Raw genomic sequence first — 19387 nt, forward strand, 5'->3', positions numbered from 1 at the left:
GGGAATGCGTTTCTGTTTGCTTCACGCCATTGGCTGGTGCTAATGTACTAGGGCAGCTCTTTCAAACTACGCACTTCCCTTTCTATTGGCTTTCTGGACTTCCACACCGCTGGCCACACTGCAGGTGGTCCCCGTCCCCTCTAACTCAGCCTTTGTCCTCAGCAGTCTCTCACCAGCTCCATGTCTGCCCAGGGTCAGCTTTCTACACTGGAGCCTGTGCTCTGCCACATTCCAGTTTCTGTGCCCAGCTTCTGGGAACACCCAGGTCTCTCCCTGTACCCATCAGGATCTCTGGGGCTCTGCTGGGTACCCCCTGTCTCCTTCCGTAGGCTCTTCAGCAAAGCTGAGCACCATACCCAGATAACAGCTCTGCTGATATGCTCTCCAGCTAGCAGGGAACCTGGGCTCACCAACACCTCTGACCCTCATGGCCAGGACTCAGTTCACCACCTTATCCCATGCCTAGCCTCTGCTTCATTCTGCTCCTAAGCTCATCATCTTGTGAAAAAAAGTCCAGTGTCCTTCAGGTACCTAGGCTGAGCTCAGCTAGCCCCCACCCCAGCACACACCCATTAGTTTCTGAGTCCGGTCCCAGATGCCTGATGCCCATCTGACCTGCTTGGCCCATTTCCACCCAGCAACCCTGCCCTGCACTTCCCACATGGCTGGCAGGGCCATCCTTCCTCAGTGCAAGCCAGCTGCCCTGCCCTGGCTTTCACTCTTGCCAGGGCAAACACTCCCTCTGCTTCCTGCCCCTCCCTCCGCGCCCTTTGCTCCAAAGAGGGTGAGGGCCCCTGGAGTCCTGAGTCACACAGCATCTGCCCTTCCCCTCCTCCTACACCTGCCCACCTGTGTTTCCAAACCTGATAAGCTCTTGGGCTGGCAAGGGCCCTTCCTGGGGTTTCTCAGACCTCTGGTGCACCTTTCCCTCTCACTGAATTCTGCTTGGTTTCTCCCATAAGACCTAAAGACTGCATCTTGTTATCTCTGCAACCTTGGTGACTGGCAGTATTCTGGCCCCTGGAGGCTTATTAAATATTTGCCGAATGAATGAATGAATATGCACGAGGAAGGCAGGGGCTGGAGGCTCAGCGCGGGGCAGTTCTCCTCACCACCCTGGCCTTGGGCTCCAGGCTCTTGTGTGGCAAATAACAGAGCCCAGTGGTGGCAGGAAGAACAGCATAGCTGGAATTTAGACCTCGGTACACAGATCTGACTCCTGTCCGCACCAGAGGTCTGCTTTGGCATTTGTCAACCAGAAAAGGGTTACCTCCGGAGAGAAGCCTTGGAAGGAACCCAAGCCCACTCTTCGGTGTGCACCCCCAAGTATAAGTGGAATGCCTGCGGGGAAGCAGCGGTGCAGAGGCAGTGCCACTCGCTAAAGGCCACACGGGAAGCCGAGACAGGCTGGGGGACCTTTTCCTGTCTGTTGTTCTGCACCCCAGGGCCCAGCCATAGGGGCAGCGCCAGGGAGGCCAAGAGGCGAGACCTGAGCAGCTGCGGGTTGACGAAGCTGAGCAGGTCCTGGATCAGCTTGAAGCAGGCGCTGATGAGTAGGTTGGAGCTGAAGGTGGTCAGCAGGACCCACAGGAAGGAGGGCTGCTGGGCCTGGGGTCGGTCCCCCAGCAGCACCTCGCCCTCCACGCAGACTTTCTTCCCAAGAGCTTCTGCAGCTTCGGACCTGGTTGGGGAGGAAGGGGCAGGAGAGGAGTGGACACCAGGTCTCTGAGTCCAAGGGCTGGCACTGAGGAAGGGGAGCCGTCCCTCTGGCCTTCAGAACTGGGTGGGCAGGGGACAAACGGCACGAGGATTCCCAGGTGACCCTGTGGGCAGCTATGGGAGGGTTTCTGAGGGGCAGACAGACAATCGGCCCTGCTCTCCCAAGCCTGTGGCCCTCCCTGCCTCCCCAGGGGTGGCTCCCAGGAGGATCCGAGGGGGACAGGGCAGCCAATGGCCTAGTCTGGCAGTGGAACAGGGTGAGAGTGGAGAAGGCCCTCCCAAGCCATGAAAGCCAAGATGCTGCTACCAGAGCCTGAATCCCTAGTGCCTCCGACAGCCAGTGGCCAGCAGGGGGTGCCGGGCTGAGTCAGCCTGGACTGGTCAGCAGGGCAGTGGGTGTGCGGATGGGGAGATTCCAGCCAGGACGCAGAAAGGAGGGGGCCTGAGCTCAGGCAGGAGAGGGCAGTGGTGGGAGCAGGACTTCTGGGCCAGCTCTGACACCACCAGCTGGGGACAGCATTAGACCTCTGGTGCCTCAGTGTTCCCCTGTGTCTCACAGGGGCAACAGAACAGGCACTCTGGGGCTGTGAGAGATTAAACATGTTCCCTCAGTCCCAAGGACAGCGCCTGGGACAGCAGGCCCCGGCCAGCGCTGTCCTGAGTGGTTGCAGTCAGGGGGCCCCGGGGAAGGCCTCACCCTGCTGTTTGTCTTTCCTGCTTCTGCCAGGCCTCCAGCATCTGCTGCACCACTCGGTGGGAACAGTCGTCCTCGTTCAAGGACCAGAGGTCCTTTTCTTCCAGGGGACGCCGGTAGCCGAGGATGGCCAGCCTATGTGGGTGGGGGAGGGGACAGAGAGCCCCTCGAAGGCTCAGAATTTAGCAACTGAATTGGGCCAGGGTCTCCACAGCCCCGAAGGTCTCCAGAAAGTGGGAATCTTCCTCAGGCGCTTGGAGAAGGGGAGGTGTCTCCAATGCCCCCACAGGCAACAGATTTCAGTGCTGTCCCCTCCTCCCATCCTCCTCTCCAGGGGCCCCATCTGTCCCCAGGCTCTGGTGATAAACTCCTTGTTGGGTGAGAGGGATTCAGCCCCAGATTCAGCCCCGGCCTCAGGTGTTTCTGGTGCTATGAGGTTAATCAGTTGTCACCAGGTCACAGACACAATTATCCTGCTCAAGCCACTCCGAGGGGCAGCCGAGGAGATGACAAGCTGCAGTATCTCCCAGACAGAAGGGCTCAGTACAGATTAGGGTCTCTTCCGGTCCCTGGGTCTGTCCCTGCGGCTGCCAGATGCAGGGTTGGCTTCTAGCCCACGAGCACAGCTGGGCCAGGCCTGGTCTCTGTGCATGCTCAGCCGCCAGCCCTGACATCCCTAATCTTGCCCAGCTGGGTCCTGGGGTGGGGACACGAGCAAGGCCACCTCAAGTTCCTGTCCTTCCTCTCCTGCATCTCTCCCTCCCTGTGGTCCAGCTTGGAGCAAGAGGGCAGCTCACCTTGTGAACCACCAGAAACACAGGCGCGACAGGAAGCCAGCACTGGCCTCTGGGCAGGGGTTCTAGGGGCATGAGAATGGAATAGGGAATCAGTGGTGTTCCCCAACTCCTCAAAGCGGAGCAGGTAAAGGGAGGGCCTCACTGCTTCCTGCTCCCAGCCTCAGTTTACAGATTGTGGCCCTCTTTTTGGAGGAATGGGGGTTGCTGATATGGGCTGGTTTGAGGAGCAAGCTATGGAGCCCCCGACACTCCCCATGGAACCCCACACCCTCCAGGACAAACTCACAGGGTCTGAACTCTTCGGGGAGAAAAGTGGCGACTTCTCTCTGAAGCAGGACAGGATGAGGGCGGACAGCACCAGGGCAAAGTAGATGTAGAAGGTGGTGAAGCGGAAGGGGTCTGAGATGGTCCCCTGGGGAGAGCCGAAGACACCAGGAGGCTTGGAGGCCCTGCCTGCAGCCCAGGCCCTAGAGATCCCCTTCTTGGGGTGAGAGAGTTTTCTGGGCTTCTTTGGGTTGAAGGCAGCCCTGGGGGTCCTCGGGGGCCTCATCTAGAGGATTCTGGAAGGAGGGGAAGGATCGTGGGGACTGTGGCCAAGTAAGGCACCAGGCACTTGCCAGCACTTGCCCTGTACCAGGGCACAGCCTACAGCCAGAGAAACTTCTTTGCAATGAGGACTCGAGGTCATGAAGGGTTAAGTACCATGCCAGGATCCCACAGGGGGTCAGGGATGGTTTGGAAAGAATGGGGGTCACAGCCCCCCACCATCAAGAGCAGAAGGAAGGCCAGGAGACCAGAAAGGAGAACAGAACAGCAGATGGTGGGGGGCTTTTTATGCACTGACCCCAGCACCCCAGGCAGACACTGCACTGGGGGCAGGGTGCCTTTTGTGTTCCCAAGAGCATCCAACAGTGTAGCATCTTTGACCCCTCTTCCGCCTGCCTCTCCACTGAAATGTAGCCATTGAGAAACAAAACAGAGGAGGTCCTGGGGCTGGGGTGGGCGAAAGCACCTCTGCAGGTGCCCCGCCCCCAACACTTACCTCCGCCCTGGCAGAAAGGATCTTAGAGCGGAAGGGGACAATGGCACAGATTACACACAGGAACCAGAAGATGATGAGGACCCCAGAAGACCGTACCCCACGCAGCCGCTCATACTGGATCAGCAGAGTGGCCAGCACCTGTGTGGGGAGCACAGCCCTGGATCCACATATCTGGACGTGCACCCTATATGGCTTGGAGAGTCAAACCCCCCTCCTCTTCCCGGGGCACCCGCCTTCTCCCCAGAGCCCACAGCTCTCCCATTGCCATCCACAGCCCATGGGTCCAACCCACCCACCTCCGGGGCCCCACACTGACCATGGTGATTCCCACCACTAGGGGGGTGATAAAGAAGACTGGGGCAGGGGGTCTGCCATGGACCATGCCGTGGAAGGAGTAGAAGAGGTCTGCCCATGAGACGCACCACAGCAGGACGCCCACAGCCTGTGGACAGGGCACAAGTTGGAGCTCCCATTCCTAGAGGCGGGACAGTCTCTCCTGGGGAAGGAGCTTTGCTCCTGAAGCCATCAGAAACCACCAGACCTGTCTAGACCTGGACCCAGTCCGGAAGTGGCTCTGGGCAGAAGCTCCCTGGGGTGGGGTGGGAAGCTCCATTGGGACTGAACGGCAAGTGACTTCCCCAGGGAGGGAACATGTCTTGGCTGGCTGCAACCATGGCCCAGAGCTGCAGGGCAGGTGAGGCAGGGGACACAGTCCAGCTGTTGGGTGGGGGGGGTGAGTTTGGGGTGCCACCCCACCAGGAGGAGACCCCTGAGCCCTGACCGTCTTGAGCCTGGACAGGTGGGAGAGGACGATGTAGCCATTGTGGTGGTGCCTCAGGTAGAGCAGGTCGAAGGGCAGGGCAACCCACAGATAGATGCAGGGGACCCAGGCCAGCAGCGAGTTCTGGAAGCAGGGAGTGAGGTCTGGGCTGTCTGTGTACACGGACAGGTTGGAGTCCTGGGGACAAAGAGGACAGTCCAGTGAGGTGGCAGCCTCCTGGGGAGCTGGTTTGATCTTCAGGAAAGTGGCTTCCCTAGGAAGGCTCTCGGGCTGAGGGGGCGGGCGAGAGGCCAGGTGTGTACACGGTGGGATTGGAAAATACAGGGAAGCTTTACACTAAAAGATTTATTGCTGTGAAGCACGCATTACTGTGAACCCCGCTCAGAATACCCCTCTTCGAACACTGATCCCACTGTCTTCAACACTTTCTGGAAAAGTTCCGAATGTTCTCTTTCCTGAATGTCTTTATCTGCCTTGTTATCCTGAATCGATTCAACAACACTTACTTTTTGTGATCATTTCGATTTTGGGGAAGAGCCAGAAGTCGCCCGGTACCAGCTGTCATGAGTAGGGTGCGTGGGAACACAGCCCAGTGTTTACCTGCTTTCCCCTTGCCTGGCACGAGGTAACAGCATTCACTGGATTTTTGATCGTACCTTGTAAAGAACCTCAGGAAAGGGGACTCTAGAACTTCAGGCAGTGGCAAGGCCATGGGAAAGTGTGTTTGAAGTAAGGGGGAAGATTTTGAAGGAAATTAATTATCTGTTTGGTTTTGTTTGTTGTTTTTTGAGATTGGAGTTTCATGATGTAGTTCAGGCTGGTTTTGAACTCACTTTGTAGCGTAGGTTGGCCTCCAGCTTGCAGAAGTTCTCCTGCCTCAGCCTCCCGAGTACTGGGATTATAGGCTTGTGCCACCAAGCCTGGCTAGCCATGTGTCTTTTACTGAAATAATTGTTTTAATTTAAATACACATTGTAATGGCCATGAATGAAGGCAGGCAGTTTTCTGAAGCTGTTGGTTTCAAGCAGGAGCCTAAAGAGGTATCTTTCTATGGTCTTTTGGCTGTTTCAGAACCTTTTTTTTTGGTAACAGAGCTCCAACTCTCAACCTCGCACATGCCAGGCAGGTGCTTGTGCTGCTGAGCTAAATCCCTAGTCCTGTTTCAGAACTTGAGAAATGAAATGATCCATTCATTAGAAAGAAACAACTTGCCCCACTCTGGACGTGAGCCCACCACAGTGGCCCAGAAGAGGACATGGACCCCGGTGAGCCTGCCCCAGGGGCCAGAGGAAAAGAGCCCCCCACCATACCCAAAAAGCCAGGCCAGAGGAGCTGAAACCATTCCCCCAGGGTTCTTCCACCAATGTGGGGGACGGACATTGATGAGTGCTGCCCTGCACCTCTTGGCCACCCCGGAACCTCGGATTGGAGGAGCCAGGTGCCTGGCCCCATGCCCTGCACTGCAGAATGGGCAGCCTATGCAGGAAGCACCTGGGACTCAGCAACCGGCTGATTGGGAGGAACACAGGAAAATGTCAAGACGAAGGAGAAGGAGCGGGGTGCAATCTCAGATGCCCAGCCCACCCAGAACAAGTTCCAGAGAGGCAGAAGGAATTAGGAGCCGCGCACCTGAAATCTCTGCCAGGACCGCAATGAAGTAGTGAGACCAGTTAGTTTAGTGCTCTATTGTTTAATGGATTTTACATGCCTGTATCTCACCCAGAACAAGTTCGGGCGACATAGATACAGAGGAAATTGGAAGGCACACACCTGGGATTTCTCAGATGACGGCAACTGAAGTAAGCAAAGTACTTGGAGCTTGTGCTGTCTGCCTGATGCTGCCTGCCTGGTGATCTGAGCACCTATTTAGGGGTAACAGTGTGCATTACTGTAACTATGATATGACTGATTTCCTACTGTCTCGTTTTTGAAACCAAATATCCATTGTTTCATCTTATTTTGTTTTATTCTCTTTAAAATAAAAAAATAATAAACGTACACCTGTTAGGAGCCACAGAGATGACTTTACTCAACTCTCCTTGAAAAGGAGAGTAACTGTCTCCATTTTGGATAAACTTGCCCGTCTCTGTGTATTGATATGTACAGAGGTGGCTGGGCTATTTCTTTGTCCCTTCAATTGGCTTTAAGTGATATAAATATGGGTTAGCTGAGGAGCTGCTGTGTAATCTCTAAAGCAAGGTGACAGGTCAGTGTCAACCACTCAGTGACTCCCTAAATACGTGACTGAGCCAAGGGGGATGGAGAGCCATGCTCCGCGCGGTTGGCTGGGACCGAGCCTCGAGAAAGAGGCTGTGATTTCCAAGGACAAACAGGACCATGCATCAGAGCTGAAGCACTGAGCCCGGATTATTAACACTGCCTCAGCTGTGTAATGCAGATTACCCTTCGCCGGTCTTGGACTCCGCGTTGCAGAGGTGACCTCAGGCCTCCTACCCAGCCCAGCTCACAGTAGCCGCAGCAGTCAAACATTTCCCACTGCTCTCATGGTCACTCGTACCTGAGCCACTGCCCATGGAGAATTAACAAACCCGGGCCGGGCTCTGGGTTGAAGCTTTTGTTCCGGCGAACCACCATCTTGTCTGGATTTAGGACCCCTTGGCTCCCACACCTGTATATATGTCTCAGTGTCTTTTTTCTCACCGTGGGTCACACTGGAAGCGGCAGATTGGAATTAACTCACTAGAATTCCAATAACTTTCCTTTGGTATTACAAATATAAACCTTCCTGCACCACGAAAGGGTGGGAAAGGCTCTCTGGATACACCGTCTGTTTTGGCCACACCGTGTACAGGAGGAGGTGGTCAGGTGTGGGCCGGAGGGGTCCCCAGGAGTAGTGCTGGGCCCACTTTCTCAGAGGCTTTCTCTCCCCTACCTGAGGTGCAATTCAGGTGCAATCAGCCTCATGCCTTGAAAATGCCCAAATCAACCGGTTGTTTATACCCACAAAACCACGCCCACGATAAAGACGGCAAATATTTCCATCCCTGCTGCCCCTTTGTACCCTCCTTGACTCGCTGTCATTCTAGATTTCCACTCTTTTTTCTAAATTAAATTTTATCTTATCAGTGTGACAGGCACACAGTTTGGGTCTCCCATATTTGTAAATCTCTCCCAGCCAGGGGACAAACAGTTCCCCTGGACTTTAGCCTTGGTTTCCTCTAAAATAAGAGTGGCCACACCCTGCCTATCAACCTTGCTGGTGGCTTGAGATTTACAGATGGGGAGAGATCTTTGCAAATTACAAGGTCTAGGGTGGCTGGTCTTATTTGAAGCAAGACTGTCCTGGAAACTGGTCTGTCCTAGGCAAAGGGTGGTTGGTCACATGACGGGTCTGTCCCTGGCTTCTTCCTATAATTGTACCTAAGAGATTTTTTTTGGGAAAGAGACTGAAGGAAAAATTGATTCATAAACACGTTTCACTGAGATTGCTTCCTCCAACGCTGCCGACATACTAATCTTTTTCTTTCCTTCTTCTTGCAAAGCATTAGCTGTTCTTTATGGAAAGCTCAGAAAATACAAATAACAAGAAAACCACCCACGATCCCATCTACCTAAAGACAACTGTTGCCTGAGGATATAACCACTTCCCTTCTAACTGCCAAGTTAAACAATTTGCATTTTAATTTTTATCCAATTTATATGTGCGCATAAAGCTGCTTTTCCTTTTTTGTTTCTCTGATGCTTTGGTTTGATTTCTGTTACTCAAATTGGGATTTTCTTCAAACGTGGGGTGGTTCTGGGAGCTTTTTTGTCTATTTTTTCCCCCTCAATACTGCAATTGTAGGGGCTGGGGATTTAGCTTAGCGGCATAAGCACCTGCCTTGCAAGCAGGCAGTCGTGAGTTCGATCCCAGGTATCAATAAAAAAAAAAAAAAAACGAAAAAAAAAATACTGCAATTGAACCCAGGGCCTTTTGCATGCTAGAAAAGCACTCTACCACTAAGCTATGCCTCCAGCCCTTTAGATTCTATATTTATTTGTTGTCAAAGTGGTAGGGATTAAACCCAGGGCCTTGTGCATGCTAGGCAGATACTACTGTTATTTTTTTATTTTGAGACAAGGTCTTGCTAAGTTGTCCAGTCTGGCTTTGACCTTGAGATCCTCCTGCCTCAGCCTCCCAGGTACTGACTCTATAGGCATGCTTCAGTATTTCCAATTAAGCCACCAAAGAGCTGATGGATACCCAGTGTGTGGGGAGGGACTTGCTCACTGCAGAGGGATCCTGGAGGAGCCTGGTCACTTAGGAATCCTCTGCAGGAGGCAGACACTAGGACCCTTCCCTAGGCTTGAACCTCCAGTGCCCTCAGAACCCACCCTCTCCTGGTCCTACCTGTCAGGATCCCCACTGCCCACCAGACGTCCTTTGCTGGGACGTCTTGCCCTTCCCTCTTCTTCCCAGCAGGCACTGCTGCCTGCTGTTCACAGATGGCACTGAAGACCCCAAAGCCACCCCAGCAGCTCAGCCCCGCCCCGAGCCTCGGCCCACGCTTCCTGCTGTCTCTCAGACAGCTCCCACCTGTCCTCAGCCACCTGGTACTCAACATCTCCATCCCGTGCAGGACCAGCCGGCTTCTGCCATGTTCCTGCCCCTCCCCCACGCCCTGGACACCTGGGGACTCCAGGTGCTGGGGGCTCTTGAGTCCTGGCTTCTCCTCTCTGAGCCACTTGAACTCAGCAAGGTGCTAACCCCTCGCTTCCCTGGGCCCGGGGTTCTGCAGGGCTCATGGGACCATGGCACTCCTGCAGGTTACCCCTCCCAGCCGGCCTGTGTCACTCTGATGTCACTCTCCTGCCCTCAGGGTGCTGATCTGTTCCCTTCCAAAGTCCCAAGACCACTTTCTGTAGCTGCATTCCCCACCTTGGCATGCTCTCCCAGCCTCATGGGATGGCTCCAAGCACCTGCCACCTGCTTCCACCCCTCAAGTCCCCAGTGTTGCATCCAGCTGCTGAGCAGACATCTCCACTCAAACGCGCCCTTTCTTAGCCTACAAAGATGAGCACAGTGACCATTTAGTGTCCCTCCTCTCGCCCATGACCCCTCTCTCTCTGCCTCTCCTGCCCCTTTGTGGCCTCTGGCCTTATTGTTATTCCTGAGCACAAGCTGGGCATATTCTGGCCACAGGGCCTTTGCATGTTCTGTTCTCTTCCTGGAATGCTCCCCCCACATCCCTGTGTCTTATCTTTCTGACACTTCTTTAATCCTGCCACCTGTACCCCACCCCCAGTGTTGCCAATACCCTAACCTCTTCTGCTCTTTTTTCCTTATATCACCTACCACCTAACATGCATTACAATTTACTTATTTATTATGTTTCCTTTTATCTTTTCCTGGAGATAGGGATTATCCTTGGAGGAAAGAACCTTTATTTCATTTATTGATAGATCCTAATTATCTTGAATAGTGACCAGCACCACTGCGAAGGCAAAGTCCAGCATTCAAAGCCTCTGTCTGGCTTTGAAAAAGCATTCTTTGTCACTTATGGGGCTCACTGAGTTTGAGTTCTTTATCTTAATGAAATATCTCAAGAGGAAACTGGACTTCTGCGTGCCCTGGTTGCAGGGTTCTTTTTTTTGTTTTGTTTTTTTTTTTTTTTGTACTGGGGATCGAACTCAACAACCTTGTGCTTGACAGGCAGGCACTTATGACACTGAGATAAATCCCCAGCCCTTGTTTTGTTTTTTAATGTTACTAGGGAGGGACTGAACCCAGGGCCTTTGCACCGAGCTACAACTCCAGCCTTTCACATTGTTATGGCTTTTCTATGACTTCTACCAATATGGATTTGCTTTGCCATTTTGCACCTTCCTGTAAGGTCAGCCGTATGGGACATGTCTTCCTTCTGGCTCCTTTCCCTGGACATCAGGTTCAGAGTGCGTGCGAGGGTAAACCTTCCGTCTGTCTCACTCCGCGAGGTGTTTCGCTGTGATGCGTTGGATTTGAAAGGCCCTCCAAAATTCACTTGCTAAAGGCTTTTTGCCAGCTGATGTGCTTTGGAGAAGCAATTGGGTCAGGAGGGCTCTAACTTCAGCAAGTGGATTAATCCACTAATGAGACCCCAGATTGATGGCATTATCAGAGGAGATGGAAATGGCGGTGGAGCCCAGCTGAAGGGCACGGGTCGTGGCAGTGTGGCCTTGGGAGCTGTGTCTGGCCTCAGCCCCTTTCTCTCTGGCTCCTTCCTTTTCTCTGCTTCCTGGCTGCTGTGAGGTGAGCAGCCTCCTACTCAAGCCCTTCCACCAGGACGTCCCTGCCTCACCACCAGCCTAGCGCTGTGGATCCAGCCGACTTGGACTGAATCCTCTGCAACTTGAGCCAGAATAAACCTTCCTCCTTTAACTGTGGTTTTTCCTCCTCTTCTTCCTCCTTGCTTTTCTCCTCCTCCTTCTTTTTGAGACAGGGTCTCACTTCTTAGTTCAGGCTGGCCCTGAACTCATGATGTGGCCCAGTTTGGCCGTGAACTCCAAACTCTCTGAATCAGCCTCCTGAGTGCTGGGATGATTAATATGTACCACCACACCCAGTGAGTCGTGATTTCTTTAGTACGTTATCACAGTGACACAGCAGATGGACACAGAGGCCCACCCTGCATTTCAACTTGGCGAGGCCCACCCAGCCCACCTAGGTAGCCCAACCACAGGACACTTCCAATGTCCCTTTCTACAGGGAATCTCCTGAGAACCCAGCTCTGGCGGTTGGTTGGTCCTTTGCTTTGCCCCGTGTGGCCTTGCAGCCAGTTCACAGAGGATGAGAAAGTCCTCTGACGTTTTCCCAGAATTGTATCCTCTGGCTGTGTACAGTCATTATCCAAAGGCTGTGGAAGAACAGCTTCCAGAGATATAAAGGGAAAGGTAGACTCCACCAGCTTTGGCAGCGGGTTCAACAACACCCATCAAATGTGGACCTGAGACGGGGAGCCAGGTTACACAACACTACACAGATCCAGATGCATAAACACTTTCTCTCCCATTCCAACCAGCCCTGCTAGGGAGGCCTCCCTGCCGCATACTCTCTGCTCCTTATCCGGGGCCAGCCACCAGGCAGGCTCACAGGGCTCAGTGACTTTTGAGCTCTGTAACCAGGGCCAGTTTCTTCAATCCACTGAACCAATCAATCTATCAGTCTTCCACACGTGAGCCTCCTCCAGTAAGGGGAGAATGAGCTAAAACACCCAGACTTAACCAGGCAACACTGCAGGAAACCAGTAACCTGGCAAAAGCTATTGGGACGTCACTTCGCTTCATAGACACCTACAAAGTGACCACAACAAGGTGGCCTTGAGGCTTTGGCCTCAGGGGTTCCACCAAGCTCCTTTCCTTTAATGGGTCCCAGGTAGCAGTGGACACCAATCCACACCTGTGTCCCTACATGGTTCATCCTTGACCTCTTGGTAGGACAGTATGGGACATCTATGCAACAGGTCCAGGACAGGATTGTCCTCTCCTCTTTAGCCTGCCTGCACTGGTGAATGGCAGTTCCTTTTTTAAGCCCTTTCTAGGCTAGAATCTTTGGGGTCACCTCTGACTTACCCTTTCTTCAAACCACATCCAGTCCCTCCATAACCCCACACATTCCACGTTGGGGTGATCAGGGCAGACTGCCCCATAGTTGGTTTTTTTTTTTTTTTTTTTTTTTTTTTTGGAAACAGGCTTTTGTTATATAGTTCAGTCTGGACTTGACCTCACCAGATAGCCCAGACTGATCTCAAACTCATGGCCACCCTTCTTCCATGGCTTCCGGAGGGCTGGTACTACAGGCTTGTGCCGCCACACCTATTTTATTGGATTGTTCTTATCTATGAAAAGGCAACTTCTCCTGACACATCCCAGCCTGTGCAGAATCCAGCCACTTTCCCTGTGTGTTCCCCCATCTGGATTCCTTTTCCAGCTTTCTCTGGTCACCCTGCATTCAACCTGCCACTCTTTTCTAGCCCAGCAGTTAATGAGAGACACTTTTGAAACCTAAACCGGACCACAATACTTCATTATCCTTGGCCTAGATCCTCCCTTCTCCCTCAGCTTCCTGGTCATCATGACACAAACATTTTTCTCTGTTACACCCTTCACCGCACCCGGCCGGGGAGCCAGTTGTCAATGGACTAAACCCATGGAAACCGTGAGCCTAAATGAACCCTCCTCATTTAACCCGTGGGTATCAGGTATCCACTTAGCTCAAGCTCACCGCATCTACCAACCTCTCTTGCTCTGTACACTCCAGCCTTGGCCTCTGTGCCAGTCTTCAGACCTTCGATCCACTCATTGCTGGCAGCTGTCCCTTGGTAGCCCCATAATTTGCCCTCATCTCCCATAGGTATGTTCACACCTCACATTTTCCCAGATGTTCGCCTTGACCTTTTAAATTGAAGCCGTAACTCACCCCTACCCTGCTGTCTGTCTGTCTGTCTGTACACACTAGCTCTCCTCCTCTTCATAAACTCATCTCCATCTCTGATTCTGTGCCCTGGAGTTACGGCATTTGTGTTTGTGCCCTGTCTCACCACGTGCTGTCTGAGGACACGTGTTCTTCTGGACATGGTCCCCTGCATTGCCTGGAGCAGCAACAGACAAAGACAAGACATTCAACTTGCCCAACTACTTTAGAGGCCAAGGCAGGAGGATCACAAGTTCAAGGCTAGCCCAGGTGACTTAAAGAGACTCTGTCTCAAAAGAAGTAAAAATTGTACAGTTGCTTGGAAGAATTATCCTGCAAGGGTCCACTGGCATGAAATCCAGCAGTCCACTGGTGTAAAGATTAAATGCTGCCTTCTAAAAAAAAAAAAACCAGAACAAGAAGTAAACATTAAAAGGGCTGGGGTAGGGCAGGAGCACAGTGGTAGAGCACTCCTAGGATTGATCCTCAGTGCCGCCCCCCAAGAAGGAGCAAACAGTTAAGTGACTGAGGAACCAAGTCTAGCACTGGCAGCCACATGCCCAAGAATATGCCACGCTCTCTCCCTGGTACCAAGGCCACAGCTGGTCCTGGCCATGCAAAGGACCCTGCAGCCCACAGAAAGTTAAGGTCAGGTCAGGTCAGGGGAGCTCATCTTGGATCCCACAATCTGCCCGGGTCCCTGTGGGACAGGTTGAGGGGTTGGCTCCCCAGTCTCCCCGGAAGTCCTGTCTGAAAAGCACCAGCTGGGAACCAGATGCAAGATTTGAGATGCATGCGGGCCAACAGACCCGCCCCACCATCACAGGCGCTGTCTCCATGGCAACAAGGGCTTCCTTAATGCTGCCCAGGATTAAACGGCTAGATGGGGCTGATAAGATAGAGGGTGTGGTGTCCAGAAAGGACTGCTTGCAGCAGACGCCTCTTGGTGGGCACAGCAGCTGAGACCCCTGCAGACCCAAGGATACCCATGGCAGGCGGCAGTGGGGATCCGCAGCCCACGGCCTGAGCTCTGCCAGGGACTTCCCAGCCCTGGATCCAGCCTGTGATGGCCTCTGTCACGGGACCAGTTATTACTTCCTTAATCGTGTGGGGCAGGAGAGGTGACTGCCAGTGCCCTGCAGCTCGCAAGGACTGACAAGATCGTTTACCCAGCAGCAACGCAGGCACAGGAAGGAGAGGGCACAGTCCCACCTCCCCCTCCCCCACTCTGTGCTGACCTGCCTGGGCCAGAAGAGGGAATCTCTGGAAGAGCCAGACCCTGTTAGACTTAGTTAATGGAGCTCTAGAGGATGCCAGGATGATCATGTCCTGTTTGTGGCTCCAGAGACCCTGGCTGACGTGGGATTTAAACTCAGGCAGAAAAGCTGGAGTCCAAGCCCCCCACTGGCCTTCATCTCAGTCAGCTGGAACAGTACTGCAGTCCAGCCTGGCCTCACCACCTTTCCATACCACTTCCCACAGAACCAGGGGAAGGCACTGCCAGCATTGGGGAGGGGACCAGCTGGGGCTGGGGAGACACTGGACCAGAAACCCGACTATCCAGTCAGGAAACAAAATCAAATCTGGAGTTTGGCCACTTTCCTACCTCTAATCCCTGTGCCACTGCCCCCTGGACCGATCATCAAACAAGAACTGCAGGAAGGGGGGGGTCAGGCCAGCCACCCCATACCCAGGGATCCCGCCCCGGGCAGCCCCGTAGCATGCCAGTGTGAGTGGAGTGGGGGGACACAGCCCAGGCCTCCATCCCTGCCCAACCCCTGAGGGTCCACCTTAGGTCCTACTGGGACCAACCACCTCCCTGGAGGCCAGCAGGTTCTCCAAGGTCGGCTCTGGTGTGGGCCAGCAGGCAGACTCGGCAATGTCCCTCCTCAAGGCCACTTCCTGCCCTAATCTTGGCCCTCCACCCAGGCCCACAGGATGTGAGAAACTGGTCCAGGGTCACAATGGGAAAAATCTTGCTAAAATCCACAAACCTAGAGGTCAAAGTGGTGCAGTACTGGGCTCAAGCGTCCCAGCTGGGACTGACGGAAGGGACCTCGATAGACTCTGGCCTGGCAGGGAAGGCTGAGTTCCTGGGTGACAGGATGAACTTGAGCCCAGTAAGCCAAGGACTGTCCATCTCCCAGCCACTGGCCTCTTTCAGCTTCCCCAGGACTTCACAGTCACTGTCTCCATTAGTATCAAAATACGCTGACATTTGAGCTTTGCCTATGACTGCCACTCTGGTGGCCACCCACTCTCCTGCTGGGTATGGTCACGCAGGAGAAGCCTAGAAGACACTCATGCCCTGGGACCCTGAATCACCACCTTGACCCCCAAATGTGAGACTAGGCAGCTCCAAACCTGAAGGGTCCTCCAGAGCCCCTACCTCCACCAAGGTCATACAGATAATGGGTAACAGAATTTGGGACTGGTTAGAACAGAGGAGGAGTCATGGAACTGGGGCTCCAAGGGACCAAGGCTTGGCAAGAGACTGGGGCAGGGCCATGCCCAGAGAAGGGGGCTTGGGCCGGACTAGTGTGGAGTCTGCACAAAGTGCTGTTGATAAGCAACTCATACCCAGAGCAGAGAGAGAGCCAGACAAAAAGGAGCCCGGAAATCTCCGAGAAAGGAGCCAGTGAATCCCCAGTGGCCACTTCTTCCTTCTTCCCAGGTGGTCCAGCAGTTTCAGGATAGGACCTCACCAGCACCCCCATCACATGGTCACCACTCATGTGCTTACACACCTCGTGGCACAGGACGGGGTTCGTGGTCAGGATCACTGGGGTTTTTGAGCTTCCTGGAGCTTCATCAGTCAGATACGACAGATTGTGTAAACAGGCGACTGTCTCCTGAATTAAGCCGCCCTACCTCTGTCCCATCCACTCCATCCACCGCACAGGGTAGTGCCAAGTCTTACTGCTCAAATCGGAGTAACCCTCCCGGGCGAGGGTGTGCGGTGCAGACCCAAGCCAATGTACACTTAGCTTCCTCTCACCTCCTTTGACCTGAGTTCACACAATTTGCCCTCTAGGAATTTATTTCCACATCAATGCCTAAGGTATCAGCAGAGATCTCTGTAACTTGCTCACAGAGAGAGAGAGACAGAGAACCACAGAGAAGTTGATATTGAAAGAGAGACAGAGGGAAACTGTGTCCAGCACATGGCGTGTACATGTGTCCAGGGGCGAGGGGTGCCCCTCTGGCCTCCCCACTTAGAGGGAGCCGGGCCAAAGCTGGAAAATTTATCCGAGTTGGCCTGGGATTCCCAGGAAATAGCTCTGCCAGCCCCGACAGCTCTCGCTATTGTAGGACGTCCTGCCTAACCTCCTCTTCTTTCTAGGAAGCCAGCGTCTGCTAACCACACAGGCCTCCTCGATCCTTGGAAGCACTCTGGAGGTGCATTCTGTCTCATTTGAGCCCCAATGAAATCTTGATTTGTTTGTGTGAGACAGGGTCTAGCTATGTAGTCCAGGCTGGCCTTGAACTCACTATGTATCGTAGCCTGGTCTTGAACTGGTGGGAAGCCTCCTGCCTCTGCCTCTCAGATTCTGGAATTTCATGCCTCTCCCCATAAAAGTCTTGGAAGATGGGTAGAAAGTAAGTTATTTTCCCATTTCACAGATGAAGAAAGTGAAGTTCTGAGGATAAATTAAGGAAATCCTGGTAAACCAGTGACCCAGAGGAGCCCAAACACCCCAGCCTTCTGTCTTTACCCACCTGATTCAGGGATTTTCTGGCTCTCCTGAACCATTTCCCACAAGCTGGTTCCTACCTACCACTCAGGGATCCCTATGCAAATGAGATGCAAAATAGCCCAGAATTCTAGGCCTTCCTGGTAACTGAACTAGAGCTTGGTCTCCATCCTCCCAAACCCCTCCCTCACCCCAGCCCTGCGAACCTTGCCAGGATGAGCTAAGGGAGCTTTCCCCATATCCTCAGTGCCCACTCCAGTCACCAGCCATACTGGGGGTGGGGGCAGAGGAACAGCCGGTTCCTGACACGACACTAAAGCTACCCAAGACCCACTGGGCTGGGGTCCTGAGAGGAGGCGCTCCCAGCTCGTGAGCATCAAGGAGGGGTTCGGGGCCCGGGACTGAGATGCACAAGAGCACAGTAAGCCAGGGGACGGTTGGCACCCTGTCCCAGGGTCCTATGTTTTGATCTGTGACTGACTGTCCTATGACCTCTCCTCCCCGGCCACCACAGTGAGACACAGATGAACTATTTGGCAGTTGTGGCCTCCACAAGCATTGCCTGGAAGGGGGAACCACAAGGCGGCTGAGTCTGGCACAGGGTGGGAATTCCAAGCTCCACATTCCAGATTCCCTCCCATCCAGGAACAACGGCCTTTGCACTCCCAGGCTTAGGCACAACTGCCCCCTGGATTTCCTCCTGCAGCAGTGACCAGCCAGGGCCAGGTGAGCAGTGGAGAGGGCCTACACTCCTAAGGAGGTAGATCTGGGCTGGAAGACAGATGGAGTTTCTTTGGGGCTGAGCGAGAAGGATCATGGCCAAGAAGTCACCCCATTTCTAATTAACCTTCTAGTGATACAGAGAAAAACCGTAGAGACAGTTTTTTTTACAGGTATTCCATGGCTCCAAGTTCCAAAAAATTCATGTAATGGCTTCAGCCCATCCCAAACCATAAATACTAGCCCTAGAGAGCTTAAGTGACAGCCCAGGGTGTGGCTCCTTACACACACACACACCCACACACCTATGCACACACAGGTGTTCAGCATATACCCATCCTCCCCCACATGAGCATCTGTATACACATGTACCCACATATACACACGTGCACATAACACATACACATGTACACACACAGATCCTGTGTATACAAATACTCAAAATGGGGAAAAGACATAGAAAAGGGATTTAAGTCTGAATTTGAGACCAGCCCATGCTGGGCAGCTCCTGGACAGAGAGAGCACCCTGCCACATGTCCCTGCTGGTGGAGAGGACAGGTCTCAGGCTGTAAATACAACTAGAGCCTGGAGCAGGGCACTTGGATCTGCAGAAGAATGGATCCCTGTGGGAGTAGCCACTTGACAGGGCCTTTGGATGCTCTCGGAGTCCCAGAGTAGGGGGTTCAGAGTAGAAAAATTAATCTTAGCTGCTGGGTCATGTGCTGGAGGGCCCCCCAAAACCCCACTGTGGCAAAATACGCCATCTGTATGCTGGGGGTGACCCACAGAGGGGCTGGAACCAACAATAGAGGGATCCCAGGTGCCAGGTATTGTACCTGCGAGAGTCTCCTGCCTCAGTCTCTGAGCTCCTCCATGCAGCCAGGAATGGCAAGAAGGTGTCCCAGACACCAAGATATCCTGGAGGACTTGGCTTGTGCCAGTGTGGCCAGAACAGGTCTCATTTACTTCTATGCACCCAAGGTTTTCCCAGGGCTGGCCAAACACACCTTCCCTCCCAGGAGCTCAGCTGCCCCAGTGGGAAGGAAGGCAGAGAAGGACCAAGTGGCCCTAGATGAGCCACCCCTGAGCCCCAAGACTTACCCAGAACTTGGAGCCACACAGGGAGTCCATGAGGCCGAGGGGCCGTGGTGGCCAGGAAGAACTGGGACAATTGTGAGGGCAGGTGGACTGGTCTGCCTATGCAGGGCTGATGCAGGAAGCTCAGGAAGCTCAGGCCCCGCCCCAGCCTGCCTCCCCGAGCCCTCCCACACCAGGCCCTCTGCCAGGCCACCCTGTCCCTGTGCTTTCAACCGTGCCTCTGCCAAACTTCTGAAGCCCAGGGATGTGCTGTGGGGGCAGGGCCCAGGGACCCTTGACAGTGGAAGTCCCATCTCCTTGCCGCCGCCCCTGGACTGCCCCTCTCGGTCCTCAGGCCAGTAATCCGGATCGGACTCCTTTTTCTGATGCAGGGTAGATTGGAGGGTGCTGAGCTCAGACCCTGAACACGTGGGGCTGATGAGTCAGGCAGAGGGATGTAGCAATCCTCCGTC

At 53.8% G+C, this 19387-nt stretch overlaps 1 protein-coding gene and 1 pseudogene across 5 annotated transcripts in view; one reads left to right on the top strand and one right to left on the bottom strand.

The window, feature by feature from the left end:
• Abcc3 (ATP binding cassette subfamily C member 3) overlaps positions 1 to 19355 on the bottom strand; it is a 40402-nt gene extending 21047 nt beyond the window's left edge. Inside the window, exons 1-8 of one of the 5 annotated variants that reach the window (XR_010048273.1) lie at positions 18939 to 19292; positions 5034 to 5210; positions 4569 to 4694; positions 4253 to 4390; positions 3497 to 3622; positions 3211 to 3272; positions 2417 to 2548; positions 1490 to 1681 (exon numbers count right to left, since the gene is read on the bottom strand). Coding sequence is in view for 3 of the 5 variants with exons in the window: in XM_003467039.4 (XP_003467087.1) it covers positions 1490 to 1681; positions 2417 to 2548; positions 3211 to 3272; positions 3497 to 3622; positions 4253 to 4390; positions 4569 to 4694; positions 5034 to 5210; positions 18939 to 18968 (983 nt within the window). In the remaining 2 variants the exon portion in view is untranslated. Of the gene's footprint in view, positions 1 to 1489; positions 1682 to 2416; positions 2549 to 3210; positions 3273 to 3496; positions 3623 to 4252; positions 4391 to 4568; positions 4695 to 5033; positions 5211 to 18938 lie in introns of all 5 variants that reach the window. The other 4 variants (XR_001200630.2, XM_003467039.4, XM_013149523.3 and 1 more) reach the window with 4 other exon arrangements.
• Positions 6011 to 6135, top strand: LOC111755966 (small nucleolar RNA SNORA2/SNORA34 family; annotated as a pseudogene).
• Positions 19356 to 19387: the final 32 nt, after the last annotated feature.

Source organism: Cavia porcellus, unplaced genomic scaffold, assembly GCF_034190915.1.
Source record: "Cavia porcellus strain 051 isolate PalLab524CR breed Dunkin Hartley unplaced genomic scaffold, mCavPor4.1 scaffold_6, whole genome shotgun sequence".
In the NCBI taxonomy this organism is placed as follows: domain Eukaryota; kingdom Metazoa; phylum Chordata; class Mammalia; order Rodentia; family Caviidae; genus Cavia; species Cavia porcellus.